Consider the following 21,077-nt stretch of genomic DNA (forward strand, 5'->3'; position numbering starts at 1 on the left):
TGACCATGCGATTAAAGTCAGTCAATTGAGACAGCAGTGTGGTCACTGTCAGTCTCTTCTTCTTCTTCTTCTTCTTCTTCTTCTTCTTCTTCAGGATCCAAGCACACAGTGCTGGAACCCACTGGTTTTTGTTTTTTCATGCAGATCAAACTGTTAGTCAGAGACGTGAAATTTGGTCAATAGGTAGTACTCCCTGAGGTGGGCAAAATCAGTGTAATGGTAGCGCTATAACACAAATATTTACATTTTGGCCCATATCTCATGAAGTGTAGGTCTTGCACTCAAAATTCTTTTTGGCCCGTATTCCTTGGCTTAAGCCCACCAATTTCTTGAAGATGGAGTTTTTTTTGGCTAATCTATAAACCTCAATAATCATGAAAAACTGGGAGCTTTTGTACTTTTAGCGTGTCTTCTAGTAAAAGGTTTGGTTTGTTATTTAGGTTTTTGTTTTCCATGATTAGACAATTAATCTTTTTCTGTATTTATTTAATATTTATAATAGCTAGCTTACAGTATTACTGGCTAAGAGTTGATTCTATATGATTCTATCATGTATCAGTGTACACTATTACACTAATGCAGAGGTTCCCAACCCTGGTCCTGATGTAACCCCTGTCCTGAACAGTGTAGAGTTTTCCGTGCTAATTTTTAGCATTTATTTCTAGAAACAAACTAAATTATGAAAGAGAGTAAGGATTAAAATGAATAAATATCTCTAGAAGGTTTACAAAGGTTTAATAATCTAATATTTGCTTTATTGTAATTTTATAATAGAAAATACTAGATAAATGTGAATGTGTTGAAGGTATTTTCGCTTGCTAAGACAGCCCTTTTTGCACTGCAGGCTAATTAATCCTTAAAGCAGGTAATAGGTGTAACTGCCACTGATTTGCTTGGAGTCAGACAAATTAGTTCTAGTAATTTATTCGTAACAGTCCAGGATCCCCAGGAAATGTGTCACACGGAGTTGGCAACCCTACTAACAAAACTTCTCAGCAGTAAATTTACTTGACATTATCGTTGACTTACCTGATGGACCACTCATCGTAAGTCAGTCGTAAGCTCTGGGTTCCTTCTGTATTTGACTACACATGAGATCCAGCTCCAATCCTGAGAGATCATATTCTGTATGGGAGACTTCCATAGTTTCCATCTGGATTAGATTAGACGAGGCCTATTGAAAATTCACTAGTCACTGAGCATGGCTATACACGCAAAACACTCTTGTGGATGAATGTATAAGTTAATTAATTAATTAATTAATTAATTAACTGCGCTCAATTTCAATATAGACATTATTGTTCCTCAAACAGGTGCTCTCTCTTTCTTTCTTTCTCTTTCTTCTACTCAGCTATACATCTACAAATATGAGCTACCATCTTTGATTTCATTCATTATGTCATTTTTAGAGCATTAGCGAGCTTAATGAATTAGAATGGACATCAACCCGATCTTTTTAAGCTGTTTATAAGCTGTCCACATGGCAGGGATGTAAGGGAGAGTCACAGCAGAATTGTAGCACGCTTGTCTTCTCTAAACGCACGCATACATGAATATACAAGTAGATCACATCTTATTGTCTATTTTTTTACCCTTACATGCTGAAAAACAGTTCTGCATCAATCAATCAATTAAAATACATGTTTAAAATGTGCCTAACGGAAATGCAGTGATCTTTTGAATATCTTTTCCACGCCACTTTACGGGTACATATTGTAACATGGCGCTCCTTTTGGCTTCAGTGAAAATGTGTAGCACTTGATGAGGATATGGGGAAACTTGCACATGATTTAAAAAAGTAAACATGTGCATGATGTTATATCGGAAGGTATTAAGTCTGTAATTGAAATAATTGTTGAGTAATTTAAGTTTAAAAAATGTTAAGTGACAAATGCGCCAGCTTTCTCCTATCTGCTTTACATTTAATTGACCTGTTCTCCTTTTCTACCGTCTCTATGTCTATAATTTATAAACTACACACTACACATATACTGTTCCTAGGCAAACAATATTGTTGGAGAATCTGCCACTGTTGATGTTGATTTTTTATAACCGGTACGATACGTTTATTTGCATGTTTATATGACCATTAACCGATATTCAGAAACGATCTTTTTTTATTGTTTTACTTCTGTTTTTGACACAATGATAACATTGAACTGAACAAACCATTTTATTTATAACAATTTTGTCAATTTCACTTGCATACAAAACAAAACAAAACCTTTTATTTAAACACCAATAAATAGAGAGGTCTGAAAGAGTGCAAAAAATAAAAAAAATAAAGTGCACTGTAACTAAAGTGTCTTTTATTTATTTATTTTAAATAAAAGCTTCAATGAGGTAAACAGATTATGTGAATGAGTTTGGCTTAGTGGTTAAAGGCTCTGGGTTACTGACCAGGAGTTCAAGCCCCAGCACTGTTAAGTTACCACTGTTGGGCCCTTGGGCAAGGCCCTTAACCCTCAACTGCTCAGTTGTATAAATGAGATAAATGTAAGTCGCGCTGGATAAATGCCACAAATATAATAAATGTAAAATGGCTGTTATGGCGGTCCTGCATGCAATTCTCAAAATGCCCACAAGATGGCCATTCATCGGTTTGATCTGATATCACAAAACTGATAACCGATCAAGGAAAAATGCTTAAATTGGTAAAACCTCTTTTTAAAACTCTGTTCTTGAGACTTTGACCGTCTTTTTTTTTTTTGGAATTTTTAAATTACAGTTTAGCTGCCCCTTTAAGGTGGCAGTACAAAGGGCTATTGAGAACAACCATACATCCATGCACCATGCATGTTCGACAAAGGGTCGTGGTGAGCCTGGAGAACTTTGGGAACAAGGTGGGTGACACCCTGGATGGGGTGCCAACCCATCGCATGGCACAATCTCTCTCACACACACACACACACAATTTGGAAATGAGGGGGAAACCCAAGAAGTACAGGGAGAACATGCAAACTCTGTGCACACCGGGTGGAGGCGGGATTTGAACCCCCAACCCTGGAGGTGCGGGGTAAACGTGCTAACCACTAAGCCACCGTGTCAAACCCCCCACAAAAATGCACCAATGACACAATTTAATACCAATGACACAGTTTAATACAACTCAAATATTTATATAAGTATTTAGTCTCCCACACACTAAACAGGATGAGACACATTATTAAATATGGGGGAAATTCTTAGATTAACTGCATCTCATTTCTACACAATAGAAGTATATGGAAAAGAGTTTTCCATGTAATATAACTGCAGATTTCAAATCCCTATTATTACTATGACTGTATGCTTTTGCGATACATTGTTAACATGCTGGTAATGTCATAAGTACTTTTAGCATTTGATCAATAAGGGCTTTTCATTGCAATTTAATTACAATTGAAATACATCATCATAGAATTCCTTAACAAGAACTGCCAGAAATCTCTGCTTGGTTTGGAATTTGAATCCTTCATGACATTTTCAGTGCTGAACAGTTTGTTTTATTTTATTTTATTTACAACCAGAAAAGTTACACTTTTTAAAGTCTCTCTGTCTACAACCATAGACTATAACCTTTATGTACATGCATAGTTAGTTCCTTTTTCGTTCTCATGAACCACATGAAACAATACAAACTTTCAACCCTTTATCCGGATTGTCTCAAAGACAAGCGACTTGCTGCAATTCTTTTGAAAAGGCAAAAATGTTAAGAGCTCAATTAAAAACCTTAACACTACGTAGTATCTACATATTATTTCTATTATTTCATAATTTCTCTGTGCAACCCTCAGACTTAAAAACTCTATTCAAAACTTCAACAAATTCAGTGAAGAAGGAAGGCGAAAGGCACGGTCAGTACAACAACAACAACAACAACAACAAAAAACTGTATATACAGCAGTTTCATCAAAACTGCATTAAAAACATTCTCACAAAGTTACTGCTGGTGAAGTTTTGGACACAACAGAAAAATCACAACGATATATAATTACGCGTCATTGACTTAAGAAAATCAGGAAATAAAACGTGTCGTGCTATTTACCTGCATGTAGATCAGAAAAACAAAACAATGGAAATGCAGACTCGAAATCCTTACCTCATAGACGATGGCTCTGCTTATTGCTCTAGAATGAATGAATGAATGAATAAAGCCAAATTGTGATCATTTATTTTGGTTTGTTTCAATAAGGAACCTCCACTTTTCTCTCTCTTTCTTGAAGTTAATGATAAAAACAAAAACAAACCAAAAAAAAACCAAAAAAAAACACCACCACTCCAGAGCTTGTCATGTTACCGGGAAACCGTCCTGAAGACTTTTCACCGACACTGGAGACTCCCCCCCGCCCCCCGCCCCCCCCCACCCCCCCCCCCCCCCACCCCCAAAAAAAAGCTAAACAAACATCTAAAAAAAAACCAAAAAAAAAACAAAAACAAAAAAAAAACAATACACTCAATAAACATAAAACTATACACGTCACTGTGTAAGCTGTTACTATAGAAATGATAAAGTCCTAGAACAAGTGCATTCACGTAAACCAGCGTTTTGAAGTACAACAGGAATTACTGTCAGAGCTGCTGTTATGGAAAGTTAATCAACACCTACAGACCAATGAGAATGGGGAATTTAACAGGACTATTTAGTAATGGTACAGTGAGACATTGTTGCTGGAGAAAATCTGATCGTTGTATTGATTAGTACATTTTGTTTGTGTGAAATAAATTAGTGTTGAATATAATGCTATCGAAACTACTGATTAGAGCAGGTTTATAAATGACTTTTTGGCTGAAACTTTGCTAACAAAACCTAAATATCGTGCAACCTGATTGTGCCAATAAGTACTGTGATATGAGATCATATTTACCGCATTACCCACCCCAAAAGTACACACCAGTACATACTCACAGCATGGCTTTAGAAAACGAGGCGACATCCCAACAACAAGTACTGAGACAGTGAGATTCTAAAAACCAGCCTCAACCGTCCTCGCTCGAGTGGTCCGAATCGTCCCAGTACACTTCCTCCCATGATGCTTTGGCTCGGTCTGCATTGGTGCGAGCCTGCGGGAGTGCGTTTCTAGGCATCAGGGCCACACAGGCAGACAGGCCCGACACTCGGCTATCTAGAGCAACACCAGTGTCCCAGCGGTCATGCTCAGGATCGTAGATGTGCACATACTTCATGCGGCTGCCTTTGTCATGTGACCTCCCACCCAGCACGTAGATCCGCCCGTCTAACACGGCCATGCCTGGCTCGCCATGCCCTTCCGGGAGAGGACACACCACAGACCAGGAATCTTCAGCCGGGTTATAGCACGCCACCTGCAGGAATGTGAAAAGTATTACCATCTTGTTCAGAGAGCACAATAAAATGTCTTTTGTTAGGGGGCTCATTTCCATATTTCAGCTTTCTGCCATATTGTGACTAGATTTGATCGAATCGATTTTATCAAGCGTACTTTCCGATGCCAGTAGAAAGATTTTGAACATCTGGAATTTCTTATGTCTTATTATAGTTTAACTTTTATTGCCACATAATTTAATTGCTCGCTCTCAGATCCTGATTTTCTTCATTCATTGTTATTACATTGAAAGTCATAACCGCACATGTAAGTCCGAAATTCAGGGAAAAAAAAAAATACATTCATTAAATTACGGAAAAAAATGAACTTTTCCATCATATTCAATTTTTTTGAGATGCAACTGTAATGTGCCTGTTAATGTGTACTAGCCTTCAGAACGTCCCGTCTGTAGCCGCAGCCGTCATTGCTTCCACCGATGACGTAAACACGCCCTCCGTACACCGCCATCCCGTGCCAAGCTCGCTCCACAGGGCCCTCAGCGCACGCACTCCACGCGTTGGCACGAGGGTCGTAGCAGTAGGTCTCCTTCAAGTAGTCCATCCCTCGCCGGCCACACGTGACGTAGATCTTCCCATCAATCACTGCTCCAGCATGGGCGTACACCTAGAGGAAACGAGTGACATCCACAATCCGTAAACTACATCATTGAGTATTAAAGTAAATCTTTCATTAGTCACACGAGTTTACAAAGACGTGCCTGCAGTGGCATGATACACAGATAGCAGGCGTCACACACGTGTAGTTGCAACAAATTCATGGTTACCTCATGTTTGAGTGGAGTCACATAGTCCCAGGTGTTCGTTTGGGGATTGTAGCGCTCCACACAGTCCAGCTCGATGCTGTAGTCACGACCTCCAATGGCGTAGATGTAGCCGTCCACGACACACACACAGTGATCAGCATGCTGCTGCTGAAGAGGTGCAATATCACACCAGGCGTTGTGTCGAGGATCATATCTGGTAAAGTAAGCCACCCTCAGGATGTCACAAACACTTAGACAGCAGACAGTGAAGACTATTCAGCCACAAAGTGCCATTATGAATGTGTTTTATAGACTCGTCCGAACACACACCCTGCTTTTACATTACTGCAATAACACTGACATATTAGAGTAGTCTGGCTGAACCTTGACCTTAAGCCTTGTCAAGAAGAGGTCATAATGATTTCATTATAAACTTTTATGAATGCATAAATTGTTCTAAACTGCTGTTGTTACTTGCTCACCTCCAGCACCGTGACTCAGCTCTGAACCCGCTTGTGTTGTTGTCTCCGCCCACCAAGAAAACAAAGTTATTCAGCAGAGCGATGCCCATGTTGGACATGCGGGGTGCGCCATCAGCCCCGAGGTTGCGCCACTCCCCCCAGGACGGGTGGAACACCTGGAAGCGTTTGTCACTGTCGGCCAGCACGCCGGACGAGAACATGCCTCCGAACCCCAGAATGCAGTGGCAGTTGGAGCGTAGCTGGCTCATCGGGCTCTGCATGACTGGCTGCCAAAGTGTGTTGTTGTGGTAGCGCAGGGCAAAGGAGATGATGTTACGCAGCTCGCATGGCTCCAGGCGGGTATAGAGGCGCTGCAGGGCGGCTTGCTCCATGAGACAGAAACGCACAGCTTCCATCATGTGCATGGGCTCCTAAACACAAATAAAAAAAGTTTTAGTTGTTTTTTATGTTGCCTATACAACACTTCTAATATATAAATTAACTATCATGTAATAACAGCACAGCTCAGGCTGCACAACCACAGACACATACAAGAGGTTTTGTGTTTTCCTTGTTGTTTTTCTTCATCACTATGTTGTTTCTCTACCATCACAATGCCTTAGGAGTACAACTGTGAAAACTGGACTAATCTGCCTACAACATTATGGTATAATACAAACCTTGACCATCTTGCAACCACAGCAGTGGCTAGGACTCACACTAGGACTCACGCTACTCAGTTAAAAAATAAACATACCACATGGCAACACTACATCATTTTCTTTATATTTACTTTGTAATAATTAAATGAGTTAATTAACACGTCAGTTAAAATGCACAGTTCCCTCATCTCTAGGTATAGACCTTTTAATTAAAATGTTATCATGGGGATGGGAGACATACTGACACTGCCATTGATGGCAATTTGGCAAGCAAAATAGGACCGTACCATTCCCACTAGCCAATCACTGACTTGTTAACGTTTACTTCAAGTCTCTTTGCAGTTTACACTGGAGCATGCAGTTCTCTCGTCTGCTTGTTTTAGTCCAGTTGTCAAATAACCAAATTTGGATAAAATATTATATTTCTTAAGGAACATAGAAAGAACAGGGCCTTGGTTCTTAATATCTAATGCATTCTGTTCGTTCTTAGTGTGCATGGAGCAGCGTGTCTCACCTGCAGGCACACTTGGTCCTTCTCCACCTGCTCAGGGCTGTAGTAATAGTGCAGTGCTGCCTCGAACACCTCGCTCTCAGAGCTCACCTCCAGATCATCGCTCAACAGCACTTGCAGCACCTTCTCAGCCGGCAGCTGGCGATATACAGGCGTGCGTGAGAAGGTCTGGATGTTCTTCAAGAGGTATGAGCACACCTTCTCACCAAGCTGCTCCAGCCCGTAGGCGTCGGCCAGCTTCTCCACCTCCAGGACGTTATCGTTGTCCAGCCAGGAGAAGAGGAACTCACAGCAGAAGCCAATCACATCCTGGACCTGAAGGAAAGGAAGTGAAAGAAAGAAACGATTTTTTTTTTATCATTCAGTACTGTAAAACTCTTATTCTGGGTGGAATAAATTCCTTTAGGAACTCAACATTTCTAGCTGATTTGATTTTTTTTTCCTGCGTAGTGTTTACGCTCTTCTTTAGGAGTAGGTGCAGAGACAGACCAGTGCGCTGAAGGCTTTACCTGCAGGAGTGTGGCAGCACACAACACCTCCTGCACCGTATCCAGCTCCAGCTCTAGCTCCGACGTGTAGATGAAGTCTAGCAGTTTGGTCATGGCCGTGTGCGTGACTCCATGAATGGTGACCTCAGTCTGCTGCATCTCCCGCAAGCCCCCAGCAAACATGCCTCTGGAAGAGGAGGAAAAATAATATACAAATGCAGTGCAACTTCAGGATCCAAAATGTTATATCCAATTTTATATGCAGTATTTCCCCCCTTTGCCACGGTTCTATATGTAGGCAAGAACAGGTGTAAACCAAAACAACTAATCCGCCAGCTAATAACCCGCTGACCTAAAGTAGTCACAGGAAGCAGCAAGGAGGATGCGGTGAGCTTCAACAGGCTTCCCCTCCACCAGCAGCACCACGTCAAACAGTATTCCTCCTTCACGCAGAGCCAGGAGTCCATCCATCAGCCCTTGTGAGTGTTTGCTGCTGCGGTACTTTTGCTTGACACACCTCCCAACCAGTCCTGACCCAGCCGGGGCGGAGTCTATCTCGTCAGTCATCTCTGCACCACCAGACTCAAAATCTCGTGCTGCTGATCACATAGCCCGAGCCTTCCTGTGACATGCAAGATTATATGTTATTGAAGAGAGGAAGACGATAAAAGCTACACAAAGAGCAGTGTGAAGTGTCATGGTTTGATGAGCTGGGGAGCATTACAAATATTATTACACACACACACACACACACACACACACACACACACACACACACAAACTTTCAGATAAGCAGCTGCATTATTATGATGATGATGATTATTATTATTGTTATTATTATTATTATTATTATTTCATGTTTGTAATGCTCTACTGGTTTTATGTCACGTTTCCTCTGAATAATGAATGAATGAATGCCTTTTATTGTCACTATACACATGTACAATGAAATTAAGAGCCACTCCTTTTTTGTTCCGTGAAAACATGTACATAGAATAAACAAGAATAATAAACAGATAAATAAGATAAATAAACAGATAAATAAACAAGATATATAAACAAGAATAACAAACATTCGAAACAGAAAAGTTGTAACCCCAAATGTAGAGTCCTGTGTAATTGGTGTGTTCAGGCATTTTGTAGGGAAATGGATGAGTAAACAATAGGGATGCACTGAAATTTTGACCGGCGAAAATTTTTGCCTAAAGAGAAAAAACGCTGAAAATATGAGCCGAAAATATATGCCGCCCTGCCCCGCCCCCCAGTGCTCGCCGCTCAGATTTCACTCTCAATCTAACCGACGGTTATGGCTGCATTGCAGCATTACTAGATCCGTGGTTTAAAGAACATTACTTCACCGCAGAGAAAAAGCAGCATGCATGGGAAATGATAAAGGCAGAGATGGAGGTGATGATGAATGCATCTGCTAAAGGATCGAACGTGCAGCACAGAGCAAAGTGTACCAGAGAAACGGGTGTGTACAAGCTATGAGGCGCACACTCCCTCGCTTTCTGACATGTTTGACGAGATTGTACAGGAAAGCACCCCGATACACAGCAGCGCCACAACAAGTGTAGCTATAGCACGCAGGTATTTATCTGCCCTGAGCACCAGCACAGAGAGCGAGAGACTATTCAGTGCAACATCTCATGTTCTTGATGAGAAGAGGAACTTTTGTTCTTGAAGACAAACCTGCCCCTTTTGCTTAAATAGAAAGCAGTCCAATTTGCTATGTGTACAGCAATTACATTAAAATTTATTATTATTATTATTTTTTTTTTTTTAAATGCATTTCTCTTGAAATGTTCTTGACTTAAGGCTACATCTGTTGTTTACAGTTTTAGGTTGGTTTTAGTCTATTGCTGCTGTTTTGCACAATAATCTTTAATTAATTAATATGTTTACATAAACAAAACAGAGGGCTAGCTCAACACTTCTCTGCTGTTTTGTAGATCATAATAGTTCTCTAGAAGTTTACATTATTTGGATAACTGGATAAAAATAGCTGTTAAATTTGATTGTTACAGAACTGAATGAAGAATATATTTTAATATTGTTTTAGATTTGGTGTGTACATTTTAATAAAAGTGTGATCATTTTATTGGTTTGTAGTTTTTCAACTTGGATTCATTACACTCATGAAATGAATTAAAAAGTCGAATATTAATACAATTATACAATTAAAATGGGTTTTTTTTTTTTTTAATTCTCGGTTTCATTTTCGGCCAAGTGTGTCCTGAATTTTCAGATTTTTAGTAGCAAACCATAGATCAAATTTCAATTACAAAATTGGTTTTAAAAAAATCATTACATCACAGGCTACTATATTATGTGTTGCAATTTGTTTACATACGCATCATTTCCCTTTAGAACATTTTAATTTCCCTTTAGAACAGTAACAATAAGAGACGACCTTTAGCTATGTGAAACTCACCAGAAATTACTTGCAGTCAAGCACGGGTGAGTCACAGCTGTCAAATTTAGCACTGCTCTGCATAGAAAGTGAAATTGACATTGACGCGGTCAGATTTGTCAGGGAAAAGGGAAGGAAGATGAAGCTTTAAATAGCCTAAATGGCATTTGTGTCGCCTATAACCTGGTTCAGTAATGCGTTGTTCTCAGTTGAAAGACTTTCCCCTGTTTGACCGTATTCAACGAGTTCGTTCAGTTGCTCATTTTTCTTAATCAGACTGTCTGATTTGTTTAGATCGGATAACATTACAGGTTGGAGCCATCAATGGATTTTTAAGTTATCTGTTTGTTTGTATTGTATATTTTTTTGTGTGAACTATTTTGACCCTAAATGGAATGGAATGTTTTTGTAAACAATAAACCCATGATACTGACTGTTTGTGTGTACTACGTGTGTGATTTCAAAGATTGCTGAACACAATACCCAAGCCTAGCCTACATTGTTTTGGTTTGCCGATCCAGAATGTTGAATAGCTACATGTGTGTCTGTTCATGTTTGAGATTGCATTTACTACCACAATTTTTTATTATTATACAACAAGATATTAATAATAATAATAATCATAATAATCATAATAATAATAATAATAATGAGTCTTTATTGATCACATATACATTACAGCATGGTGAAATTCTTTTCCTCACATATCCCAGCATGTCAGGAAGCTGGGGTCAGAGCGCAGGGTCAGCCATGATACAGTGCCCCTGGAGCAGAGAGGGTTAAAGGCCTCTCTCAAGGGCCCAACAGTGGCAGCTTGGCAGTGCAGGGGCTTGAACCCCCAACCTTCAGATCAGTAACCCAGAGCCTTAACCGCCAAACCACCATTGCCCCCCCTCATATTATTAATAAAGGGGCCCTGAACATTTCTTGCCCCCATGACCAAAACCTTTGCTCCGCCCCTGCTACAATCCAGTTCATTCACGTTCATTACACATTGCAAATTATCAGCTCAAAATGTAGTCAGATCTCTGATCACTGATTGGCTGCATGAATCTACAGTCTGGAATAAAAAGAAATCAGCCCGAGCCCCATTTCTCACTTCTTCATACCATACTGTGTGCTTTTCTTGTGACCCTGGGTGGTGCTGTTACACATGTCATCCTTGAGACATTTATTAACAGCAACTAATCTGACATGGATGCAGAAAATGAAACCTTACAGTGATGTATTTTTATCTTTGAAAGCCACAAAATTCTCAGCCCTTCTATCACATTTACACCAGCCACCCTGCTCCAAACAACCTTTATGGCAAGTTTAGTCAAAGTTACCTCTTATATTCGTACACACTGAATGCACAAACGCCCCAAAGTTACATAAAAATGCAACCGTACCTGTTAAGGAAACTCAGCATTTCAAAACAACGCTGCTAGGTTAGTACATTAACTTCCTGTTTATCGCATGTAGCCGTCGGTGCCTCTGCAGCTAAGCTAACTTTTATTTTCAGGCTTCCGCGTGACGTCACGTACAAAAATAAACCTCACTTCCGGTGTGACGGAAAATAAAACATCAAACCACGCCCCTTCCGAAAACAGCACGCTTTAGTCAGAGTTGATTAGTCAGAAGGTCTGAAGAGTAAGACGAAAGAAAGGCAGAGGCAGACCAAAGGAAATAAAGACAGACAGAAAGACTTATCGAAAGAAAGAAATAAGGAAAGAAAAACAGGCAGACCAAAGGAAAGCAGACAGGAAGAAAGAAAGACAGAAAGACTTATAGAAAGAAAGAAAGGCAGAGGCAGACCAAAGGAAAGAAAGACAGAAAGACTTATAGAAAGACATAAAGGCTACTCAACAGAAGCTTGAATAAAGACTTATACTTAAAAAAAAAGAGTATTATGTAAAATTCATACTCAATTAAACAAGGATGTTCCACACAATATTTTTAGAATGATAATTATATGTATAATTATATTTTATAATAATACTTATACTGATTGTAAATAAAGTTTATGTATTTATTTATTTATTCATTGGATTAATCATTCATTCATACATTAATCTTCAATGCTTTAATCTGGTCTGGATCTGGAACACTGAGTGTGAAGGTTTAATACACTCTGGAAGGGACATCAGTCCATCACCAGGCACCACACCCACATTCACACACTCATTCACACTTAGAGGCAGTTTAGAGTAACCAGTTAAGCTGCTAATATATATTTTTGGTGAGGTTGGAGGAAACCAGAGAACCCAGAGGTAACCATGGGCAAGGAGAGAACATTCAACACTTCACATAGACAGTAACCTGAGCTCGGGATCAAACTGGGGACTCCCGAACGCTACCCACAGCACCATCATGCTGCCTATACTTAAATATAAATGTAACAAAAAGTTAAACACAAATAAAAGTAATCAAAGAAACACATAAATGATTATAAGTTCAAATATAAACCCAAACCAGTTCCAGGAAGTGTGCTGCATATAATCATCAGTCTTTACATTAAAAGTGACTGGGTAGTTGTGAATTTGTATGAATTTCACTGGACAATTTAAATGTAGTTAATAAATAAAATGGCATGAGTGTGTTCTCATTAGTAGCTTGGAGAAAAAGAAAAATAGTTCAGTTATATCAGATGATGAAAGCACTTTGAAGATCACAATCAAAATTCATCCATGCATTCATTCATTCATTCCTTCAGGGTTGTTTATCGCATATAGTAGAGCAGGAGAACATGGGGGCATTTGAAATTGAAATATCATGCTTATTCACAGATCCTTACAGATAAAGACGTGGAGATCTCCCAAAGCCATTTTATTACATTTAATTGTCATTAAAATGAAAGACAAGTTAGATTTCATAGATGGTTAAACATTTTGCTGTTTTCCTTGCATGCTTGTGCATTTGACTGCCTATTTGTTTGTTCAATTTTGTTTGTTGTGGGGGAGTGAAGTTGAGAAACGTATTTCTTCTCTTTGTCCAGCAGAGGTCACTCTTTCCATTTTTATCCCCCTGATCAAACTGATTTACAAAATATAGCAACAAAACGTGGAAGTCTGTTTTCCTGATCCAGACCATCTCATCTTATACCTATACAGCATGATGAAATAGAGATAATATAATATTATTCCAAACGATATAAATTGGCACTTAATTACATACCTTACAGAATGAGGTATCACAGGGGACAGGGTTCAGATGGTCAGATTGTCTTAATAGATGCCTAACCAGTTCAAAACACATTTCAGCACAAAAAGACAGAAAGACAAAATTAATATTAAATGAGCCGTAGGGTTTTGGTTTCGATAAACTGTTTTGCTGTTCGCCTCATATTCTCATGTTTAAATGCTCTGACAGTAAACATTATTCAAAACTACTAGCTACTTCATTCTTTTCAAAAGCACATTAACAGAAAATCACTTTCATTAAAACAAATTTTAAAGGTCATTAAACATCCACTGGTAGCATAAGAAAACATTTGGAGAGCTCATCTAAATAAATGGCCTCATAAATGCATTTATTGAATCCTGGCAGAGAGAGCACATGGGTGCACGATCGTGGTTTGTTTGTTTCTTTGTTCTTAAAACCATCCCAAGCAGTTGATGTGATTATTGGTTGTACACAGCCACTCTGTGGGCTTTTACTGCCCCATAACTAATGGGCCATGGTGCTCCTATCAGCCCAGTGCCTACTCAGAGCAGTTATAAAAGCTGACATATGTCCCGAGCTTATGACAAGTCGGAAATCAATAAAGACCACATTGAAAGTGGTGTTTGCTACAAAAACAGGTTGAGGGAGAGAAAAAAACAAATCTCTAGAGGTTTGTGCTGAACCTGAAATGGCTCTATTTTAGCTGCCGGCTATGTAAAACGAGCAATCTTTTTTAATCTGTGTTTATTGCTTCAAGCTGATTGCACAGAAAACTCATATCTTCTTCCATTTGTTTAACTGGAAAAATGGACCCTGAATGACTTTCATATTAATCTTTGTAATTAACAGTGGCATCCAAGATTTATTTTGTAATGAAATTGCCTTTTTTTTCTTTCATCAGCATGCTGGTCTATTTTCACTACATTACCCACAATGCCATTTGACTACTTGCTGCTAATGGTGCCAGTAGGATTTAGCCCTCAAGTATTCACTATTTAAAGAGTGATACAGCAGAGCGTTAGAAACGCTTCTCTTTTTTCAGCCCATACAAGACTTCGTTTAGGTTTTTTTGTGATTGTTGCAGCCAAAAGTGCTTGATTTTGCTGTGCTTTAAAAAAAAAATTCGATGCAATTTGCAAAGTTTTTTTTTTTTTTGCTGAAAACTTGAATTGGCGAAATTGCAATTGCACGGAATTGTTTTACACAGTCTTTCACAGTGATGTTTGTTGGTAAATGAGACCTTTTTTTTATCTGTACTCATATTCGATACATGTCAATCAAATAGGTCTTTGGCTGAATGCACGTTGCGACGATGCATCTTGACCCAAATCTGTGGTAATTTTGAAAAATTGCAAGCTCCTCCAAATATTTTGAGTTCTTTTCTGTGATCGCAAAATCACAAAATCCAAAGGATCTGTTTTGTGTTGTCCTTGATGTTCGAGATTGTTAAAATTTTCTCCTATTAAACATCGTTGTAACTGTGCTAACAACGTCCTACGGTAACATCCGTGTGGCACACCAGCACTAACTTCTCACAGGAGTAACAGAAATACAGCACCAGTAAATTAACAATGTGGATCACTAATCACATAGTATATATTTCAGCATAAAAATATTTAATGTGTTTCAGGATGGACTTTTCCTTTGATGAGGCATCAGAGTTTGAAGTCTGGAGTATGTTCACAAACCACAGTTTCAAGTCTCTCATTAAAGTCTCCTCATGAACATCTTCACAGCAGAAGAGCAGCTAATTTGCCTCAAAATGCGACTCAAGAGAAAACAGTTCTGAATTAACTCTACGTGAGATGAAGCTTTATGAAGCATTGAAGCTTTCTAGTCAACTGTGTTGAAGCTATTTTAGATGACAGCACTGTTACAATGCCAAAGCTGATTATTTTCCAATAATAGCACAAAGCTTTATTCCACTTATACCACAGCAGTTTGCCAATAGTTACCATTTTTATTTTATTAATTATCACATCATGCTTTTTATATTGTTTATACGGTTGCATTTCATGTTGTGGAATGTCTGTTAAACTAGTTAGTTTCAATTATCACTGAGGTAAAGCAGCTGTAAAGAGTCGTTCCCTCACCAGCTTCTCTTTTATACTGACACTGGAGACTCCTTCCAAAAATGTTAAACACATGTCTCCATACAGAAAATGGTTATGCTTTACTTTTAGTCCCTGTGAATGGGCTGTTATTGATATAATCATGTCTGTAAGATTAATATTCACAAAAGAATAGTGTGCTTCATGTGGACCATGACAGTGAACAGGGCAGTAAGATTGAATAAGCTTGTACATTGTTGGAGTACAGACTATCTGAAACAACCTACCAAAACTAGGTCCATCCCTAAACGATGCTTCAAGTCAGGCTTCAGTCTGACTGTCTCTCTCTCCTGTCAGTCACAGCAAGACTAGTCAATCGTGGGCATCTGTGAGCTTATGTATGTGGAAGAGGGTAGATAGCACTTTCCTCCAAATGTGTTGCTGCATGACCAGGTAAAAAAAATTGCGATTGGCTGACTGCACATGTCTTGGCGGATGCACTGTGTTAGTCTTCATCCTCCTATGTTGAAAGCTGTATGATAGGAGAGAGCCGGGGGAAATTTTTTTGTGTGTTTATTAGGTAAACTTTGGTGAAAAATTGTCCAATTAAAAAAAAAAAGATTATGATACAATTTCACGGGACCGTGGCTTATTGGTTAGCATATTTGCCTTGCATCTCGAATCCTGACTCCGCCTTGTGTGTGTGGAGTTTGTATGTTCTCCTCGTGCTTCTGGGGTTATCTCTGGGTACTCCAGTTTCCTCCCCCAGTCCAAAGACATTTGTTGTAGGCTGACTGACATTTCCAAATTGTCCATAGTGTGTGAATGTGTGTGCGATTGTGCCATGCGATGGGTTGCCACTCCGTCCAGGTTGTCCCCTGCCTTGTGCCCAGAGTCCCTTCGAATAGGCTCCAGGCTCCCCATGACCCTGTGTAGGATAAGCAATATAGAAAATGGATAGATGGTTGGATGGAAACAATCTCAATATTTTTTGCAGTTATTATGGTTTATTCATTTATAAAACTTGGGTTGTACAGATGTCGTGAAGCATTTGAGGATAATCAAAAAAGTAAGCAAACATACCAAAATAGGCTCAGGGAGATCATTTCAATTGCCAAGTATAAAGGATTAATTAGTAAAGATAAATGAGAATGGTCTGAGTTCATTCAACAGGTTGCTCTGGCTCAATTTCAGTCAATCACCAAATACTTTATTGGAAACCTGTCACATTTTATAGCACCCTGATCACTTCCTATCCACATAACACTTCCCCATTAAAATGGCTTATTTGCTGCGTGTAATTTGATGTCTGTTAATTGTGTGTTATTGCAACCCATTTACTCTTAATTACTTCCAAACCATAATTTGTAATAACCAAAACCCCTTGTTTTTTTGTTTTTTAACCAGTATGACAGTTAGAAGCCTGTACTGATGTATATGATTATAGGATCTGATTGCAAACAATTTCAGCGAAAAGGTAAATATAGCCTGATCATTTATCTATCCATATTTTCCTCTCATCTGTATGCTGTCAAATGACCCTTTTTAAAGGAGAGTGGTGTCAACAGATTGAACAAAGACACTGGTACGCTGTGTAATGAGTTTTTACAAAGATAAGCATTGTGCTATTCTGTCCTACGTTAATGACCCAAGAGCTCATTGAATTAGCTCAGTCCATGGAGACTGTGCTCATAAAGGCAGAGGATAAAAAAACAAAAAAAAAAACTTTCAAACGGGTTAAGCAGCATCAGGAGAGTGTTATGTTTTTGTTCACGTCATCCTCTCACCCACGAATGAATGCTAGGCTAATTTTACATGTGACTAGCTGGCTGTTTGAACAAAAACTGCGAAACTGTTTTTCCAGTGGGTTTTTATTGTCTGACTGTCACTCGAGACAAATCTCGCTTCAATATTAACTTGGCCTCAGGCTTAAGAGCACCTTGTGAATCTTAATCTCTGTTTATTAGCATGCGGGAAGACTTTCCAGAGTGATACTGTCTTCTGTCTTTGTCCTGAAATGTAGGTAGCTCTTGGCTCTGGCTTTTTAGTTGATGCAACAGCTGTGATTAAATAGTTGCAACATTACTTCAGACACAGGTTTACTTCAGGCGCTAAAATTATTTGGCATACATGGTCCTGTTATGCAGCTGGAAATCTGCTTTATTGCTCCTGACTGACAGAAAACAGTCTGTTTTTTTCTCTCTTTGTTGGTACATTCCTGCAAATTGGACATCAGGGAATAGTAGCTAATGCATGCTACAGAACATTATTTATTGTTTTGCACTGTTTTGCAAGAGAGAGAGAGAGAGAGAGAGAGAAGAGAGAGAGAGATGCCAGAAATACTGTATATCATGATACTTTAAGACAAACAAATCATTACTTTAACATTATTACTTAAATAAATAAATAACACGAAAAAATGTTTTATGCATACAAATTGATTTCAACATGAAAACAAAGAAACCAATCCATCCTTTTTCTGCATAACTTATCCTACACAGGGTCGCGGGGAGCCTGGAGCCTATCCCAGAGGACTTTTGGCACAAGGTGGGGGGACCTCGTGGCCAATCCATCGCAGGGCACAATCGCACACACACACACATTCATACACCTCTTCACACACTATGGACAATTTGGGAATGCCAATCAGCCTACAATGCATGTGTTTGGACTGGGGGAGCAAACTGGAGTACCTGGAGGAATATAACTATATATATATATATATATATATATATATATATATATATATATATATATATATATATATATATATATATATATATTTTTTTTTTTTTTTTTCAGTAATTCAATCTAATCAGAAATCTAATCAGTCACTTGTAATCAGTAACAAAATGTGTGTGTGTGTGTGTGTGTGTTCAGCATAGGTCAGGGTACAGCAATCCACTATCCGGTACCACTCATCTTCCTCAGGCAGGAAGGCCGACACTTCTGTTTTTTATTATGACCTTAGATGAATTTATATGTTTCATGAACTCATAAAGTACAGCTTCCTACAATGCCCTTGGTACACCAGCGTATCAAACATATTTTATATGCTTCTGATGGGACTGGCAAAAAAACAACCGGGGACACAAGTCCCTTTTCACGTGTGATGGGGTTATAAATTCCTCTTTCACGTTAAACTGCTTTCGATTCACGCACACCCACTCCTCTGGACAGCCTGCACTCCTGTAATACATCACTAACCGGGATGTAATTGGTTTTAGATGGAGCTGGGCGATTACTTGTTCCAAACACTCTGGCAACTTCTTTCAAAAGCTCAGGTTCAATTGAGCAAACATGGAGAGATTTTGTTTTTTTTCCCCAGTGTTGAAACAATTGGACATTCTCTCCTGTAAGAGGATTTTTTTTTATTGGCATTATATTGCTGTTGATTTAATGTTGACAGATAAAATCAATACCCGACTCCCAGTTATCTTGAGACGTTGTCATGCTACACGTTTTCTTATATTGTAGGAATTCACAAGTATTAAAATCTAAAAGCAAACTCAGGAGTTAAACTATTCACTGATGCTTAAATGACAAAGCTTATATCCTTATTGTATGTCTAAATTTGACAATTTATATATGTTCATGTAGAATTAAATTCTAAAGCAGCCTAAATGTGTTGAATGTCCTCATTCTTAGCAGTTCTTGCTAACATCCACCAGACCCAGGGATTCAAATTCACAATTTGATTACAAAGCCCCACACAGTCAGAGTCTTTTGTTTAAAACTATTTTTAAATATTATATAAATACAATTTTTTTCAATCTATTTTTTAGTACCTGTTTTAAGAATAGTTCTCAAAACCCAGTATGAAGAGTTATTAAGAATTGTGTACAGCAGCTTTAAGATTAAGTATCTACCTGCTCTATTTTTTTTCTTCAGCAACACAATGTTACCTGTAGAAAACACATGACGTGAGTCGTGTTAATGTTACAGTGAAAGGGTGAATGATGCAGAAAACTACTTAAATGAATATCTTTCTCCACAGAGGTAATTTACACCACCTTGAATGAATGCCGTATACATAGCTGGAGAGGGACAGGAGCATTAGATAATAGCAGTCTTTATTGATATGTGCACATGGTTAATACTGACAAAGACTTGTGAATCTGAACCTGAAAAAGCAGCAGGTGAAACAGATGTCTCATGATGGTCTCCATTAAGAAAGAATGCGCATAATTAGGGGACAACAGCATTAATTAGCTCATAACCAGCATTGACAGTCATGATGGCCCAGGAGGTGCGCAGTTTCCATGCCAACTGTTCCTTCTGTCACAAGCTGAACCAGGGGGTCACCCAAGAAGGGAATGGCCTCGGGCCTGAAGACCTCGGCTGTCACGCCACTGATTATTTTAAGTTGGCGAAACAACGTGCTATAATAAGTGCTATCTTACCCGACAGCCACTCCTCATTTTCATTTTATCTCTCATTCGCATTTGATGAAGCAGGTGCCCTCGAGGGCATCCCGCTAAATCCAGAGCTGTATTAAAATCCTCATAAGTGCCTTGATCTGTTCATTTCTATTCATAAAAGTGGTTGTATTTAGGAAAAGGGTCCAGAGAATGGAATGGAAGGAAGTTGAATATACATAATACAATTAATTCAAGTTTAATTCAAAGTGAGGTTCTTTAGTCAACTATCCAGAATATGTCAAGTTTTTAAACTTGACATGTTTTCCTTCACATTTGGAAAATATTCTACACTAATAAAAATGGTTCCTTAAGGGTGGTGTGGATAGTTAGGGGTTCTGCGCTGCCTAAAGTGTTCTTTCACTTTCTTATCAGAAAAGGATTCTAGATTTGATCAACCCATAGTAATTATAGCCATGTATGAAAAACTAGTAAATAGAAATTATGATTGTTTGACGTTTCAGTATACACTCATAACACAATACAAACATAATTAGATGCTCCTTTACATCAGAATTTACAAAGAGTGTAATTAACATCTCGCTAATTACCGTGAGCTGTGTTTCTCTGATCCATCCCAATTTATCATCTTCCCACACATCATCTTCACTGATAACCGTCATGTTATCTCCCATTGATATTTGTGTTTCAAACACATTAAGCTTTCTATCGATTTACTGAGGCATTTATTACTGAGAGAAGCTATCTCATGGCCTCATGTTTACTGCACTAAAAGGGGCCACCAATTTTGCATCAATCTGCAGTGATGTTCAATTTTAAAGTATTGGAACAGCAAGGCTAATCCTATTATTTTTGGTATACATTGAAGACATTTGGGTTTG

The 21,077-nt window shown here is 38.7% G+C and overlaps 1 protein-coding gene across 1 annotated transcript; it reads right to left on the minus strand.

Annotated features, from left to right (window-relative positions):
- Positions 1–4,367: 4,367 nt before the first annotated feature.
- klhl22 (kelch-like family member 22) lies at positions 4,368–12,159 on the minus strand. Its single transcript, XM_017468896.3, has 8 exons — positions 12,014–12,159; positions 8,562–8,831; positions 8,231–8,396; positions 7,725–8,036; positions 6,570–6,979; positions 6,109–6,301; positions 5,715–5,948; positions 4,368–5,304 (listed from the first exon to the last, which is right to left on the minus strand). Exons 2-8 carry the CDS (start codon positions 8,774–8,776, stop codon positions 4,960–4,962), a joined length of 1,875 nt encoding a protein of 624 aa, XP_017324385.1. The 5' UTR covers positions 8,777–8,831; positions 12,014–12,159; the 3' UTR covers positions 4,368–4,959.
- Positions 12,160–21,077: the final 8,918 nt, after the last annotated feature.

Source organism: Ictalurus punctatus, chromosome 5 (assembly GCF_001660625.3).
Source record: "Ictalurus punctatus breed USDA103 chromosome 5, Coco_2.0, whole genome shotgun sequence".
NCBI lineage: Eukaryota > Metazoa > Chordata > Actinopteri > Siluriformes > Ictaluridae > Ictalurus > Ictalurus punctatus.